Here is a 16,618-nt window from a genome sequence, read left to right as displayed (position 1 = left end):
ACTATTATGTGGACAATAAAATGTTTACTAAGATACTAACTGAAATATTAAAAACTATTCTGACAACAATCATACTTCGAGATCAAACAGGAAATAAAGACCCAACCTAGTGATCTCACCCATCGCTAGCATCGGCTGAAAAGAACACAACTCTATTAACAAAAAAGGGTATGAGAACCGCACTAGGTCTAATTATTTACTTATATAATAACTGCCCCTGAATAAATACATAATAGTATACTCAAGAGATTGTACAATAGCTTGAGGGGTGCACTCAACACGATTAAATTTAAGCGAGACAGAAAAGAGAAGAATGTGTATCTTGAGGCAATCCGAGGTAGCTGTTTAACATATAACTTTTATTGAAAAATATTATAATAAATTAAATATTTTTTCAATAAAAGTTATATTTTAAACAGCTACCTCGGAGTTCCTCAAGATACACATTCTTCTCTTTTCTGTCTCGATTGAGAACACAACTCTGTAAACTCTATGGAGATGTTGAGCATGAGTGCATACACACTACATGATCGGCCGGTGATTAGTCGGAAAATATCAAACAGTGCGACCAACTAAATGAAACGATGATAAGCACTTTGGGATAACTATAGACCATCGTGTCACTATACACACTCACATGATATCTGACCAAACTGTCGGATGTCGGCAGATTGGAGCTTTTTTCGTGAAATCATGGGGCCAGTGTGTACCTAGCCAAACACTTGCAAACAATCTTAAACAATGCTTACAGATCAGCATGCCACAACACTAATATTTTATGTATTTTATGTCTAATTTAGAACACTAAGAATGCACTGAGAAGTGACTATGTTTTATACTTTGAAGGTATACAGCATCTCACCTATACTATTACATCTAGATACAAGTCTTGCTCACTAAAACTCTTATGAGCATACCTCCCACCGTTTTAAAAAGCAAAACTGGGATACAATTGAGTTATGACAATTATAGTTGTGACCTGTAGAAATCAGAATCTGCGTTACCAGTATTTTTGTACATTGCTACCTCTGTTTCGACTGTGAAATATATTAAATACATACTGAGTTATTTCAGTTAAGCCCAAAAAGGCAGCGTATACGAAGTAAGTAGCAGACTATTTCCTACCTATAGGAACTATTTTCCCCGGGAACCTTGTATGCAGTAGTGCTGTTCCCGGACGAGCCTAATTACGAGGGCACGTCGTTCTCTCCCGGAAGTGGTGCCAGTGACAGCTTTGGGTGTCCTTGTTTGTCAGCTCGGCTGGATGTGAGGGAGCTGGGTGTGCTCCCCGGTCACACATGATGTTGCGGGCCGCCTGGTGAGTGCTGGGGCTCCGTGTCGGGATACTGCCCGTTCATGTCTATAGGCTCCATAATGTCATGCTCCTGTGTCAGAGATATGCACATGTACAGCGCTGAGCACTCTGTAGTCCTATGGTCACCTCAGGCATGATATTATTAATGGCTGCCTGGATTTGTTTCAGCTGGGTTAGAAATGTTGCTGATGTCTAATAAATATTACATATGTATTAATTTATATACAGACACTGTGCTCCCCGGCAGTGCAGAAGATGCAAGATACCACAGCTGTTACATATTCGGGTTATACTGTCCTGTAGGAAGTGGTGGTGGTCTCAAATTCGTAGATTCCTTCCTGAATAGACAAGTCAATATTCAGTCGCCACTTCAAGGCCAAACCAGCTAGCCTTGGAGTGGACATTTTATGAAAAATATTTCTGAACACTGATTAGTGTCATTTTTTTTTTTATAATGTATAACTGTTACAGCAGGCTTGTCCATCTAAAATGTCATTAAGTGTCCAATTGGCTACTTAAAATGAAGGTGGGCTTATTATTTTGTGTTAGCTAATTCTTTATTGATTAATAGATTAAATCCTTAGCTATGGTTATCAAGTTTGATTGGGCTGTTTGCAGTTAAGTTGTATCTGTAACATTTTCAATTTATTGTGTGGAGAGTAAACATAAAGTAAGTTGTCTAACTCAAATCATCAACTTGACTAGCAGAATGGTGGGTGTACCTTGGGAATTTAGCAGATAGATCCTATAAAAATATTTATACTCCAAACATTCTTGCTTGATGAATTAGGACAGGAGGGATCTGAAAGGCTTGCAATGTTGTCCTCTTAATTGGATACTTTGGTAGATGGCATCACTGCAATAAACATAGGAGGGAATCCCATAATTTTGCTATTCATGGGGACATGTAGTGGAAAATGAAATATCCTGAAGTGGACTCTCCCAATAACTGAAAGTAAAAGCATACAGGCCGAGACAACATCTGGAACCTAGAAAATCAGTTTGATATGCTTGCTTTACTGGATAAACAAGCAATTGGAATTAGAAATACATTGTAAATATATTTTTACATATTTTTATTTTATGTGTAGTACTTAAGGATAACGTCTGATAACTGCAGTTTCTAGATTAGATATAATATGCTTTTTTTATATGCATTATTTTCAATGCTAAACTGATGCTGTCTGCCATTCAGGGAAACTATTTTTTATTTACTGTCCAGTATTCATCTTTGAATCTATAAACCAGTTAAATTATTAAAGAATATGGTAAAGAATTAAGCTTGACAGTAATAAAAGCTTGCTCCCTGGAAAATTTTGACAGCCGTGTGGCATTAAGAAGCAGCTAGGTGTGGGCAGTTGTAATACTTTACAATAATAATGAAAAATGTTGGTGGTTATTGTCCACACCTGCCAGGACTGGTCAGCCTGGTGGTCAGTGGTATAACACACATTGCTGGCTGTAGTGATCACATAGTGTCTGTTCTAATAGAAGAAACTTTGTTTATCTTATTATAATAGGACTCTGCTGGGCTCAAAGAGCTGGGTGGTAAATAAAAACAGCCAGGTGGTGCACCACTAGGAAACTAAAGGATATATTGCTTCTTCAGAGAACTTGCACTATTTTCATGTTGTTATACAACACAATCTAATTGTTTTTTGTTCTTTTTTTGCAGCATTGTGTACAGAGGAGTGATAAATAAACATGTTGTAAAAGAAGCCAAATTACCATTACAGAACCTGCTTTCTCACAGAGTCATCGGCATCAGTCGCCATCATTGTTTTTCAATAGCGAACATTCAACGGCCTTTCCCCAGATCATCAGTTCGATGTTACACTTCTTTATCTCGTCTTACACTTCGAAGAAGCAGACTTTTGCCATTTAATCTTGCATATCAGACTCAACGGAACTTTTTGGTTGCTAGATTGGCATCCAGACTATTAAAACTCCGGTATCTTGTAGTGGGATCTGCTGTTGGTGGTGGATACACTGCCAAAAAGGTACCCACAGTATAGTTTACATTTCTTGTCATGTTTGGTGCTTTTGTGGTTTGATTTTCTTATTACTGTTAATACTGCATGATTGAGATGGAAGTTTGATCACCAAAAATACAAATTTTAGTATTTCATTGAATAAATACTACTTTGAGATTTTATGTTTAATTGTACATATTTCTTTCTTATATGTAATTTATTTAGAGGGTTTCAAACATTGTATGCTACCTCCCCCATAATTTTTGCTGCTAACTTAGTAGCAAGAACTGCGCTACTTAATGAACGGCTCCTTATTTGTTTTACAGGATGTGATGTTGCTTATTTTAATAGTGTACATACAAAATCTCAAATGTGACTTGTATGAAGATAATCAGGGAGACTTGAATATTTTATTTGCTTTATGTGACATGTAAATCATTACATGTGTCCATCCAAGACTTTCTCATCCTACAAGCACTTTTCATGGTGGTTGTGAATGCTGCTGCAGATCTTAAAGAATTAAAGTCATAACCATATGGGGGAGTCCAGTAATAACTAAAGTGTTTTCAAATAGAAAGGGTTCTGTACAAAGGTTACAATTTGCAAAGGACGAATCAAACCTATAATGAATGGGCAGTAATATTAACAGGATGGCCCACTTAGAGACTATAGGGTAGGGCTGTCTCTGTTAATCATACACTAAGTATGGAAATACATTGACGATGACAACCTTCATCTAATACACACACTAGATTGCACCTAAAGGCTTTAATTAGAAAAATGAGCGCACACTGCATAAAACGATACTATCCTTGGATGATAGCTAGCACAAAAATTCAAAAGAGCAGAAGAGGGACACACATGGTCTTTTTAAATAGAAGAAAATCTTTCATGCCAAAAACCGGCAATGTTGTAGTTGGCAAAGTGATTCAGCTCAACACACAGATTATAATATAACATCAAAACACAAGACGCACCCACCATAAGCCCCAGCTGATTGTCTGCAATGCTTAATCTCACGGACGCACAACTCTAGACAACACATATGCACAACTAAAGCACCCTTAACTAGCATTAAAAACAGATGTGGATCTGTGTTAAAGGCATGTCAGGTAATTAAGGAATAATGCTAAATCCAAGCGATTAATAGGGTAAACGCTTAATCCACAATAATAGATTTAACAGTGTGGAAAAATAAATACAAAAAGAAACCTGCAAGAAGGAAAAGAGAAGTTTGTAAACATAATGTAGAACAACATGTTTCTGGTCCTATGAATGATATAAATAGTCTTGTATTTATTCATACTCACAGCACAATAGGGGAATGTAACCATTTATAGTGGACAATAATTAAACAGTAGCCCTATAACTTAAATGCTATATATAGATGGAAAATGACAAAATGCTCATAAGCATATGTAGGTGCACACCAGTTTTGCTTCCCTCACAGTATCAATAGGTGTGCAGAAGTATATTGGTAACATTTAATAAAAACAAGTTAGTCTTATTATATAGTTCTCCAAGAGCAATTGTATCCAAGTATTATATCCACCTTTCTTCAAATTGGAGACGTTTCTTCCCTCTATAATCTCCCATTGCCACTTTTTCTTATCCCTGCTTTTGTTTAAGGGCTCATTCACAACTAGCCACTCTTGGGGCTAGATTTACTAAGCTGCGGGTTTGAAAAAGTGGGGATGTTGCCTATAGCAACCAATCAGATTATAGCTGTCATTTTGTAGAAGGTACTAAATAAATGAAAGCTAGAATCTAATTGGTTGCTATAGGCAACATCCCCACTTTTTCAAACCTGCAGCTTAGTAAATCTAGCCCTTAATGCGCTTTTTAGCCTCTAACATCCGAAAAACCACATTAAAAGTACAAATTTTTATGGGCCTGGTTTCATTATTGTGTTCTAATTTTTTTTTGCAGCATTTCAAATTTTAAAACGTGTGCTACTAGTGCAGTAGATTGCATTGGTGAAAGTGCAATTCATCAAACCCCCTAAAACATATCTCACGCAGCACATATGTGTGAGATAAACATTAGATAAATACAAAGGGAAAATACAAAATAAAAAGTTAGACTTCCTTTAGATATATAGAGCAAGTAAAGATATATAGATATTATATATATATATATATATATATATATATATATATATATATATATATATAATCTAATGTGTACATTATGAGATGAATGTAGAAAATAGTCTTCCTCTTTACCTTGTGTCTTTGATGGTGCTAGCTAGTCTGTTTGCAGAGATCTCCTTTCAGTTTAGTTGCTATTTTTGTCTTCTCCTCCCTGTGATTTCTTCATTTTGATAAACTTGATATGGTTTTGTTGTGTGTCCTGCCCTTGCAGCCTTGGGCAGTGATTGACTGAAAGCCCCATTGCATGCACAACAGAGATATATAGGTAGGTTGGAACCCAAGAACACCAGACATAAAGTGAGCCTGTGCAGAATGATTAAAGAAAATTAAAAACTGCAACAGTGACAGATATTAAAAATGTTGTTAGTAGATACAATAAACTATTGCCTATTTTTGGTAAATATGTGTTAAAATTTTTTACTATCTCTCTTGTACACCTGATTTTCCATTTCTGTAAACTTTTCTTTATCTTTCAGACATATGACCAATGGAAGGATATGTTCCCTGATCTCAGTGAATACAAGTGGATAGTGCCTGATTTTATATGGGAATTAGACGAACATATTAATTTTGGTCAGTACCTTTTTAAGACTGTGTGCATGGTCTCTTTAGCAAAGATTGTGTATTGTAACTGTTATTCACGATAATTGCATTTATGAACTGCAAATTTGGACTTAAATTAATATGTATTGCGAATGTGATATTGAAGCTTACACATGGAACAAGGGCTTCATACATATCTTATGCTCCAGGGCGTAACTAATAGCGTAGCGGCTACCCGGTTGCAGGAAATGTTCCACTGGTTTGCCTCTTGTGTCACTGCTGCTAATGGTTTGTTTTAAGCACCTCTGTACTCATGCCTGTTATCCTTACAGCCACTGTGTGTAGGTGGAAGGGAAAGGTCATATGTAAGAAATGATGGCTGCAAGTCAAAAGTTGGACTGACTGCACCTTGATCCAGCTTACAGCTGGATGAAGGTGCTCTGGGTCTTCTCAGACATGCAGAACTTTATTTAAAATATGTTCTAGAGGAGAGCAAAAAAAAAAAGTACAATGGGGTTGTTATTAATATCTCAAATCTTATCAAACAGCCCAGTGTTGAGAAATGGTTCAACAGAGAAGCATGATTTATGATTGTTTGTTTATTTTCCTTATTAAATTAAATAATTCCCTTTTTGGCTTGTACACATGGGTGCTAATAAACAATATAAATATTTGTAAAAGTGTAGCAATATTCCTCATTTTAGCAAAGCAATTTAGTGCTCGTTTACAACACGTTCAGCTTGTCTTTGTTAACACATCTCAAAGCATTCCTGCAGCTTCTCTGCAGCATAGTGTCTATAAAAGGCTTAAAAATAAGAAAAAGCAAATACTTCCTTCAAAGCACAGGATGTGGACTTGTTAGTATCAAGAAGTGGATTCTTATTGAAGTTTGGAGAAATTGTTGTGGGAGTATATCCAGTATTTCTGCTAATTCTAAGACAAATTTTACACTATCATGAGGATTATACTACAGTTGGTTGTTCCAAAGGTGGTGACGAATAGGAGGCGGCATTTGGCAGAGCCATCAAGACACTGGATACTCTCGTATCTTTATACTTCAGTATGGGCAATATCGTCTTCATGAACCATAAGGTGATTTATTCTAATTACCTTTTCTTCCCCATCATATTATGCTTTTAATGAACCCTGTACAAGGGAAAAAAGGATATTATAAGCCAATGCGGAGTCCCATGACTTTTTTTTTTTAAAAGTACCCAACCAAAAGAGGTTTTTACAGGTCATGGCTCTTTTTTTTTTTTTTTTGTTTATTCTAGCAGACATTTCAGCTTGAAAATAGAATGAGCTACTTTTATCAAGAATCTTTTATCCCTGCTGTCTTATTATATAGTTCCCGCTAAGTTTGCTGATTGGTTGCTATGGATGAGCAAATTTTGCTACTAAATTATATATATATCTCATCATATGTATTGTGTTAGTATAGAAAGGTAACCAAAGAAAAATATGTAATGGTTCTTTATATAAAAAAAGGAAGTTGATGGGAGTATATGCAAATTATTTTTTCATAGAAATGTTAATTTTTTTTTTACCCGTAATTTAGATTTCTGACAACTAGAATTTTTTTTACTTCGATCAGTTTTTACTTTCTTCTGGAGTGATAATAGCTTACAAGACTGTTTACAAGTCTCTCTAAGTCATCTGGAGCATCTGAAAAGCAGTTATGCCAGAGTCTATGAATTATATGTGCAAAGCTGTCATTGATGGATTTTTGAGAATGAGTACACTTCATTTGAATGGGATGCAGATTTGTAAACAGATGCAGCCTTGGATTTCCAGCTGAACGAAATTTAGTATCTAAAATAGTAAGCTGATTCTGCTATACCAAGCAAAGTCCCAGGCCTGCTGACCTGAAGTGTTATGACCGTTTTAGTAAATAAAAAACAAAAGGAAATATTGTAACCTGACATAGATGACATACAACTCTGGATGCTCCTCCACCTACTGGATTAACATTGGCCATTGTTTAAGTGCTGTATATTACTCACTGCTGGGCTCTATTCTCCTTACTACTGTGCTTGTCAAACATCTACATTCAAAACTCGATGGTAGTCACATAGAAAGTTATTTTCTAAACAGTTTAAATGTGTCCTGCTGAACGAATACTTGCTGAACGTCTTGGCAGATGCCAAGCAATCACTTCCATATAAATCTGTTATGTTTTTAGCACATGTTGAATGCGGTAGTGTGGTTGCCATTTAGAAAGTGTATGTGTAGAGGCGCATTTGCTTACATTATTTATTTTTTATCAAAGCGCATTTTGCGCTTAAAATGAAAGCCCATGTGTACAAACCTTACTGTGTGTTTTGGACACACAAATTTGAACTGAACTTTATCTTGTGTGTTTAGATGAAATGTTGGTGAACATGAGTTGTCTGCACTATTTAAGGGTAATACCTATTAAGTGATGCTAGAGAATTAGATATTTGCTTCTAATGCCACTTGTTAGATGACTTGTTTTGAAACATTATTTTGAATTTTGACTAATGGTTTTTCTTTTGCAGATAAACTTGGTAAAGCCCTCCCGAATTCTGAGGAGCTGGCCAAACTTCTACCAGACTTTGACAAATTGGGGGAAAGTTTTAGTTTATTAAAGGGATGGCTGTCATCAGGTGAGGGAGCTTTATAAGCGTATCCATTCTCTCAAAGAAAATAAGAAATATGTTTCATTTTAATTGATATTTACTTTGACTATTTCATAATAAAGGGAATTTGTTAATTACTACAATATTTCATCTAAAACTAAATGTATAGAGCAACATATCGGTAAACTTTTAAAAGAATATCTACATTGTTAGAATTAAATAAGAATCCCACATTGCTCCTAGATATAATTCAAATATCCATATTGGTAATCAATCAATATACATAGTTTTAAAAACAATAAAACACATGAATGGTGGTGGTGAGTATAAATTGTTACTTGCAAGGCTCTGTACTTACCACTTAGATTCCTCATTGTGTGATATGGAGAGTGAGAAGATTTGCCATTTGTCATAAATTCATTCCATACATTTCAGTGTGCTGTATCTATATGTTTTCACTTTTCTGGTTTGAATTTATATAATTCTCCGTACTAAAGACAATAAAGAGAGAAAAAAACAATAAAAATAAAGGCTTCCTTTCCAGGTTTTGCTAACATACTTTAATGCCTCAAACAAAATATTTTTCACCTTTTTTTTTTTTTCTTGCTGATTTTTCACAGGTCACAATTTGGTTAGTGAAATCATAGGAGCTTCTGATCTGCTTCTCTTGTTAGGTGTGTAATGCCCTCTCTGTTGCCATTGCAAACATGTATTCAATACTATTTTACTGCATAGTGATGTGCAGAATAAGTGTTTTCCGAGCTGGGATTGTGGCGGACATGGCTGTATTTACCATATAGGCAATCTAGGAAAGTACCTAAGGCAGCACAGTTCAGGGGGTTACACGAAAATGGGTTCATAATAAATGTGTTTATTTTTTTATCATTTATTCTTTGTTGCTACTTTTCTTTACCAGCCACATAATGGGGAAGTTGGTGTTGGCTAGTGGCAAACAAGCATCTGGTGTGTACAAGTGCTAATTTAGGGTACATTCCTTTGCAGTGCTATGGCTGCACCCACTGTAGATACCAGTGTGGGGCAATGGAAGGCATCGGAGATGTAGTAGTTTTTTATATTTGGGTTTTTTTTTTCCCTTCCTTTTTTCCCTTCCTGTAGCATGTGGAAGATAAAGTTTCTTGGCTATTCCTGGAAAGGAAGCCTGGTTCAATACCCTATTTTTCTGTGTAATTGTAATTATCCTATTTTGTTATAGCACATTATATCATTATAGGTATAACTATAACATGAGTTGACTGAAGACTTGTTTAAAAGTTGCAGCTGAGCATTAAGTTTTGCTATTTTCGTTGTGTTTTTTTTCTGATAAATTCAGAGTGATCATACTTTAATGCATGATGATCTTTGTGGTGGTCTTTCTCTACCAGGCCCTGGAGGGGAGACTGCCTTCAACGCTACTGACAGCCAGAGTTTTGACAGCTCTGAGAAACAGCACAAGAAGGTGAGAGAAAATATTACTTGTACTGGTCAAAACACTTACTTACAGGCTTAGTTTTTGTCTTGATGTTTATTAACTTTCAGAAAATCATGCAGAGTGTTTTAAGACAATTCTCACAGCAGCTTTTGCATATTTCCTGGTCATTGGCTCCATTTAAAGGTGAATATTGCCAAAAGAAATAATTTTATATCTGTGTAATACACAGATGGTCAGTGGTGTCAATTGTCCAGCCCTTATCACTATATGAGCGAGCCACACAAGTACTTTTTCTGTAATCTCAGTAAATGCCAGTACAACAGTGTCAATGCATGCTGAAGTTATTGTCAAAGATTGGAGAGGTACACAGGATTATTATACAGTGATGTTTGAACAAAATATCCATCAAACATGGCGTGCTGCTGAAATAATTTGTACTACATATTTAGTTTATAAGTCACATTATTTAATAGGGGCGTGAGCACATATTGATTTAGTTTTTTGTTTAACATATCTTTACTTGCATATCTGAAGACTGTGCCTATTTAACCTTTTAGATGATTATAATAGAAACAGTAAGAAAATAAATTTTGTATTAAATGCACCTCTACATGATATGAAGTCCGTACAACTTATTGTATTAATCGCAATGCTTTCCAGTCTATGTTTTGTTTTCTGTGTTTTGTCCAATCTGTGCATAACATGTCAGATAGGGGGACATCCTTCAGGGTTAAGACTGGGGTTTCGGTAAGGACGGTCAGGCACGGACACTTTGTGTACAACCTGCCAGTCTGGGAAACGCATGCTGTGTGCTATAGGGGGGTTCTGGTTCTGACACGTCAGAGCCTGTCTGGGCTCGGTCACTGACTAATACTGTGGCTGAGCTTCCCCATTTGGTTATGGTCTCAGTCTGTGGGCAGTTCTTGTCCTAATCCTCCTGCCTCTGTTGCGGGTTGCGTGGATTCTGTTCCTGGTTTGCTAATCCTGTGCTTGTGGATTCTGTAGAACTGGCCTGGGTATGTGGTCTTGCTACCTCTGTACGGGGTTACGTTTCAGTTTCTTCCTCTTTAGAGAGGATGCTGCAGTCCACTGTGCGTTCCTCCTCTCGTAAACGCAGGTGGGTGGCTGTGACCCATGCAGAGAAATAAGTCCGATTCAGACTGTTCTTCCTAGGAGAATAGATAGATATATATATATATATATATATATATATATATATATATATATATATATATATATATATATATATATATATTATAGTTTTACCCATTTCTCAAGCACATATTTGCAAACAACCCCTAAAGGATGAAACCATACACTCTTGAGGGCTACAAAATGTTATTTGCTATCAGAGAATAGCTGTATTATAGCTACAGTTTACATTTATTGTTCAGTTATTAGATTATTTTGCTGGTTTGGTAAGTTTAGGTTTTAGTAAATGGTTTAGGATGTGTTTTAACAATTACAATACATGTAGCAGCTTATGTAACAAGCATGAAAAACAATGATTTTACCAATCATACATATTGATCCAAGCATTTGACTTTGCACTTTGTTCAAATGTTAATCATATATGTTGCCAAAGATACTGTTTCAAACAGAGATTTTGTTTCTTAGCGGTTGTACATTGTGTAGCAATGTAGAACATCCTATATTAGAAGCATGGTAGTATGTGAAAATTTATACTTTTGTAACAGAAGGAATGCTTTATAATTGTACACTATCTAAACTGAACATCGAAATGGAACATAATGATATGTGAGTAACATGTACAATTCCAGCCCGGCTTACAGCTGTTGTGGTGATCTATCTCAATCTGAGTCCATGTCCATAATAATGGCAACACCACACTGCTATTATGTACTTAATTGGGTGAATAGGATGGACTATTCAATGAACACGGGTGTCATTCAGAGTTTTCCCTTTGAAAAGTTATTCTAAAAACTTAATTAGGTAGTAAAGAGATTTGTAAAGATTTTTAAAAAATAAATACCTAATCTCACTTTAAAAGTGAAATATACATTTATATTGTGATGTGAGACACAAACCCATTTTTATATGCAAGTGTCATGCTTTAGTTACATGGTCAATGTTGGTAGTGCCTCACAAGCACTCACGAGATAGGAAACAGGAAACAGAAGGTAGCTCAGGATTGAACATGAGTCCATTTCTGCTCTGACATTGAGCGTTTGCATATAGCGTACGGTGATATTTCATGCTCTCTCCTGAACGGGTGGAACATCTGGGGAGTCTGTGCCTTGTAAAGAACATAAAATGCACCTCCTGAAGTGACCGTTTCTTTTTAAGTTAATGAAGCTGGAAAAGAAATGTTTAAGATGGTATTGTACGTGTAAGCTTTTTACTCATGATAACATTAATTCATGCAACAAATGTAGATCAGCAAGACAGATTACTGTGAAGTACACAAATTGCATCATCGTAGAGAAAGAGTGCTTCATTATACATTCAAGTCTAGTGATAACCATTTTATATATGGTACCTTAACAAAAAAAGAGAGGCTTTTTCAAAAGATAATATACACTGAGCACGCAAAGATCTTTTGATACACAGTGCAGTAGAAAAATCAGGACTTGTAGATTGGCACCACACATTGTAGGGACTCGAATGTAACTTTTAACTGAGAATAAAAGTAATTTTAATGCTCACTGAATATGAAATTGTTACAGAGCACAAATCATGTAGCCTTTCTTGGGACGGTCGGCATCCATACACCTTTTTCTTTTTTTTAGTCTATAGGTAAATAATACTTTTTCTCCTTCTGTGGTACAGGGACACAGGCGGTGGGTAAGCTCCACCATCAACAATTTAGGGCCCTGAATGAAAACTTGACCCCTCCCTATAATCCCAGTTCTCTGCCAGTATTTTTTTCTCTTTTCCACCTTTTGTTTATTGTTTTGCTCTTTTATTTTACACAGCAGCCATTTCTTATAGGCAAGGGGTGCTCTTCACCCTGTCCGCGTGAATGCTCCTACCTCAATCCAGCCACCTTCTTTATCTACAGCAGTCAGTCAAGTGAACAGACTGCCGCCAAAGATGGTAAGAGGAGCATTCTCTCCTTCGGCGCCTGCATGTTCAGGTCCCCTTCTTGGGTCATCAAAATAAACTGGGCATGGAGTCATATGAGAGCAATCCCTCCCTCCACTACAGACACCCCATTATATGGAACCCTTTATCTGCGGACTACACCTCTTGGGTACTCTGTACTCTGTAGGGGAGTACCCTCCCCTGTAGGGAAGGTACTAGCTTGAATCATCTGGACATATCTGATCCCTCCTAGACCATTTGTTAGTATAGTCAGGTTTCTTTTGGTCCTGCAAGCCTCTTGCTCTCTCTTTGAAGTTTACTTCCACTCAGTTTGTCTTCAGCAGGAAAGTCCTCCAGGCAGCCATTTAATATTATGCATTTATTCCTTCCCTCCCATTTGAGTGACTTTGGATCATCTTGCTGTCTGTGTCGCCCTATTGCAGGAGAGAAAAGAGGATTTCTTTGTACTTGCCATTTAAACCTTTTTCTCTGATGCTTCTAGGGGACTAGACAAACTCGCCCATGAAGGCTTTGTCCCCTATCTTGTTGCTCCTCTTTTGCATTTTTTTTTTTTTTGCTTGGCTTTCAGTAAATCGGCCAAGAGGAGGATGGACAGGGGGTTTATCAGGAGGATAACGGTCAGATTGTCTTGCAGTATCCTGCCACCTAGATGGTGTAGCTTACCCATCATCTGTATCTCCCTATAAACAACGGAGACAAATATTTAGTGGTAAGTACCAAATAAAATGTTGTGTATCTTCAGTTTCCTGGCCATTAGAATGTTTGTAGACTTAAAGTTTCTAAGTTTTAAATTGTTTGTATTATGCATAAATGAGACTATTATGTGACCTTATACTTATATGGAATTAATGCTGCTTGTATGAATAGAGAAGTGTAATTGGGTATTTTGAATGCCTTTGTGAATTTGTTAATTGGATGGTATTAATATAATGCAATAAATGTGTGTGTGGTTTTATATTTTCAGAGTGACCAATTCCTTTTGAACATAAACTCCACCATGAATGTAATTTGTTTTTAGAATATTTTATTATATTGTATTTTTTTATATATTATTGAGATCATCAGTTATTCCACAGCACTGTTTGTGTATATAGTTTGGCTTTTTTTCAAGGGATAGCAATATTCCCTTTTAACAGCTGCAGTGGTTAGCTCTTCTTTTGTTTGTAATTCAATTTAGTCAATTGAACTGAGTCCTGGAGATTGTCTGTTTAAAAGATTTCAAGTTCCTGTTATAATATATAATGAGGCATTCCTACAATGCATGAGCAGATGTGATGTAAATTTGCTTTACAATATTGAAAGAAATGGAAAGATTAATGTCACTGTTGTTTTTGCTTCAGCAATAATTATCCATCTAAAGTTAACCTTGCTCTCGACAGGTTACAAATATTGATGATGACTAATACTACTGCTTTAGGTTAGGAAAATAGACTTGTTTTCAAATCTACCCATTTATTTGAACCTTGCTGCGGTCATGAAATGTACCTCTTGACACCTGATTTGCAGTTTTTACAACTGCCACTATTTCCGGCTCCCTAATCTCAATCTGTTTAGCCGCATTAGTTTGCATGCTTTCTCTGAGAGGATTATATGCTGCATTTACTACACAAAGTGTGGATAGTATTTTAGGATTTTGCTTATGTTAGTACTGATGTATCCTGCGCTCCTTCTGTGGTGAGAAATTTGCATGCCTGTGACAAAGTACAAACAAAACCAAGACTGAACTGTGGAAAAATAAAACTGGAGCTATAATCCTTTAATGCTATAGATTGATAGTTTAAATGCTTGGTTTATTAAAATATGCAACCTGCCTGCACTCCAAAACAATACAATTAGTGTAATTACATTGAACTATAAGTCCTCTTTTTTTTTTTATTGTCTTTATGTAATTAAATGCTGTTACTGTAGGGGGGTCTTTTTGCCAATAGTTCTCATACCTTATGGATTTAACTTCGATACAAATCACTTTCTTTCTGTGTGGTGTTCCAAGAACCACCTTTCTTTATACTTGTGTACAAAGATACCCATCACCCACCCTATCCCTGGCTTTTCAGTCACCCTGGCATCACTTTTTTTTTTCTTGTGTGTGTGTGTGTGTGTTTTTTTGTTTTTAATTTTATTAAGTTTTCTTTACTAGAAATTTTGAAGCTAATAACATCTTTTGAATTATGCTTTGGAAGGAGGTGGGAGGGGAAAGTCCAATGTTAAGTAAAATTTTCCTGTCGCTCAGATGTGCCATAATTAGAACAGCCAGCCATTACATGTGTTTATCATATTTCATAAAGTGACCCCTTGAGTCTAAGTATTTCAGTTATACAGTATAAAGATATTATATAGTGGACCTAAAGCAGTAATCCCATGAAAAAATTATATTAGTTCTTTTAACATAAATCACTGTGGCAGTCTATAATACAAAGCTTGATAATTGCCATTTGTGGATTGTTTCTACAGGCTGCTATTAATGATTTATAATTCTACGCAGTTTCCACAGTGTCCTATGAATACCATGGCAACCACAGTCACATGGCACATGATGTAGTGAGCAAAGAGGATTTGGAGCGCCCCCCCTGAGCTCTCTCTGCACTGTAAAATTCCCCCCCTCCCTGTGCCTGTGCTTTCACATGATATGCTGAAAGTGTGTTTGTGACTGGCATACATAATTATACTTGTCTGCCTTAGAAAGAATTTGGAAAGGAGACAATAATTTTTAGAGGACACCTAAGAAAAATAATGATACAATGAATGCTTAAAAGGTACTTAACTTTCTATTTAAAGAAAAAAAAACAATGTGGGATTTCTGCTTTAAGCATTTAGTAACACAGCCTTACTACACAATTTTTTACTAGGTAGTATTTATAACATCCCTATGTTTTTTTCAACGCTGTAAATTTTTGGACATAAAAAAGGTGCATTAAGCACTTTAAGATGCAGACTTTTTGATAAAGGTAACAGCCATTCTATTCTGTGTCATGGCATGTTTAAAACAGCTAATTATTTTTCTACTATATCTTCTAGATGGCTTTTTAAATTTCAAAGTGTAAAGGCCAAAGTTGGTTTGGACCTTGAAACCAAACTGAATGTTGTTACTGTGCCTTGTAGCTGTTTCTCCATAAATAACTCCATTCACCCATAACAGTATTATAGTATTGCAATCTTTCTCACCAACTGTGGCCTACAGAGCAGTGATGGAAGCTATAGCTTTAGTCTTGCATATGTGTTTTTGTTAAAAATGGCAGAACGCTAGAAGTAACCCCTTGCATTGGAAAACATTGACATTTCAACATCATGAAGTTTGGTAGGTTATTATATTCCATATTTAGCAGGGAACACTAAATTATCACGCTACATCAGATTGCTTTTCTACAGTAAAAGTACACTTGTCAATGTTTGAAATATGCAACATTGCAAGACGCTTTAACTTATGCTGCCTTTCCAGCGGTGGTTTTATGTTTACATAATGCTACATGCTTGTATGTCAGTTTTGCTTCTAGACGGTTGTCTGTCATTTTGGCTTTGTTATACCTTCCTATTTGCACCCC

General features: G+C 36.1%; 1 protein-coding gene across 4 annotated transcripts in view; it reads left to right on the top strand.

The window, feature by feature from the left end:
- Nucleotides 1-1,201: 1,201 nt before the first annotated feature.
- Nucleotides 1,202-16,618, top strand: part of OPA1 (OPA1 mitochondrial dynamin like GTPase) — a 73,932-nt gene continuing 58,515 nt past the window's right edge. For 2 of the 4 annotated variants that reach the window (XM_075202267.1, XM_075202264.1), the window contains exons 1-6: nt 1,202-1,318; nt 2,991-3,315; nt 5,918-6,014; nt 8,504-8,611; nt 9,205-9,258; nt 9,967-10,040. In XM_075202267.1, the coding sequence (XP_075058368.1) occupies nt 1,299-1,318; nt 2,991-3,315; nt 5,918-6,014; nt 8,504-8,611; nt 9,205-9,258; nt 9,967-10,040 (678 nt within the window). In that variant the 5' untranslated portion in view covers nt 1,202-1,298. The remainder of the gene's footprint in view (nt 1,319-2,990; nt 3,316-5,917; nt 6,015-8,503; nt 8,612-9,204; nt 9,259-9,966; nt 10,041-16,618) is intronic. The other 2 variants (XM_075202268.1, XM_075202265.1) reach the window with 1 other exon arrangement.

This window comes from Mixophyes fleayi, chromosome 3 (assembly GCF_038048845.1).
Source record: "Mixophyes fleayi isolate aMixFle1 chromosome 3, aMixFle1.hap1, whole genome shotgun sequence".
Classification (NCBI taxonomy): Eukaryota; Metazoa; Chordata; class Amphibia; order Anura; family Limnodynastidae; genus Mixophyes; species Mixophyes fleayi.
Note: the sequence above shows the minus strand (reverse complement) of the source record. Positions and strands in the feature narration are given on the sequence as shown.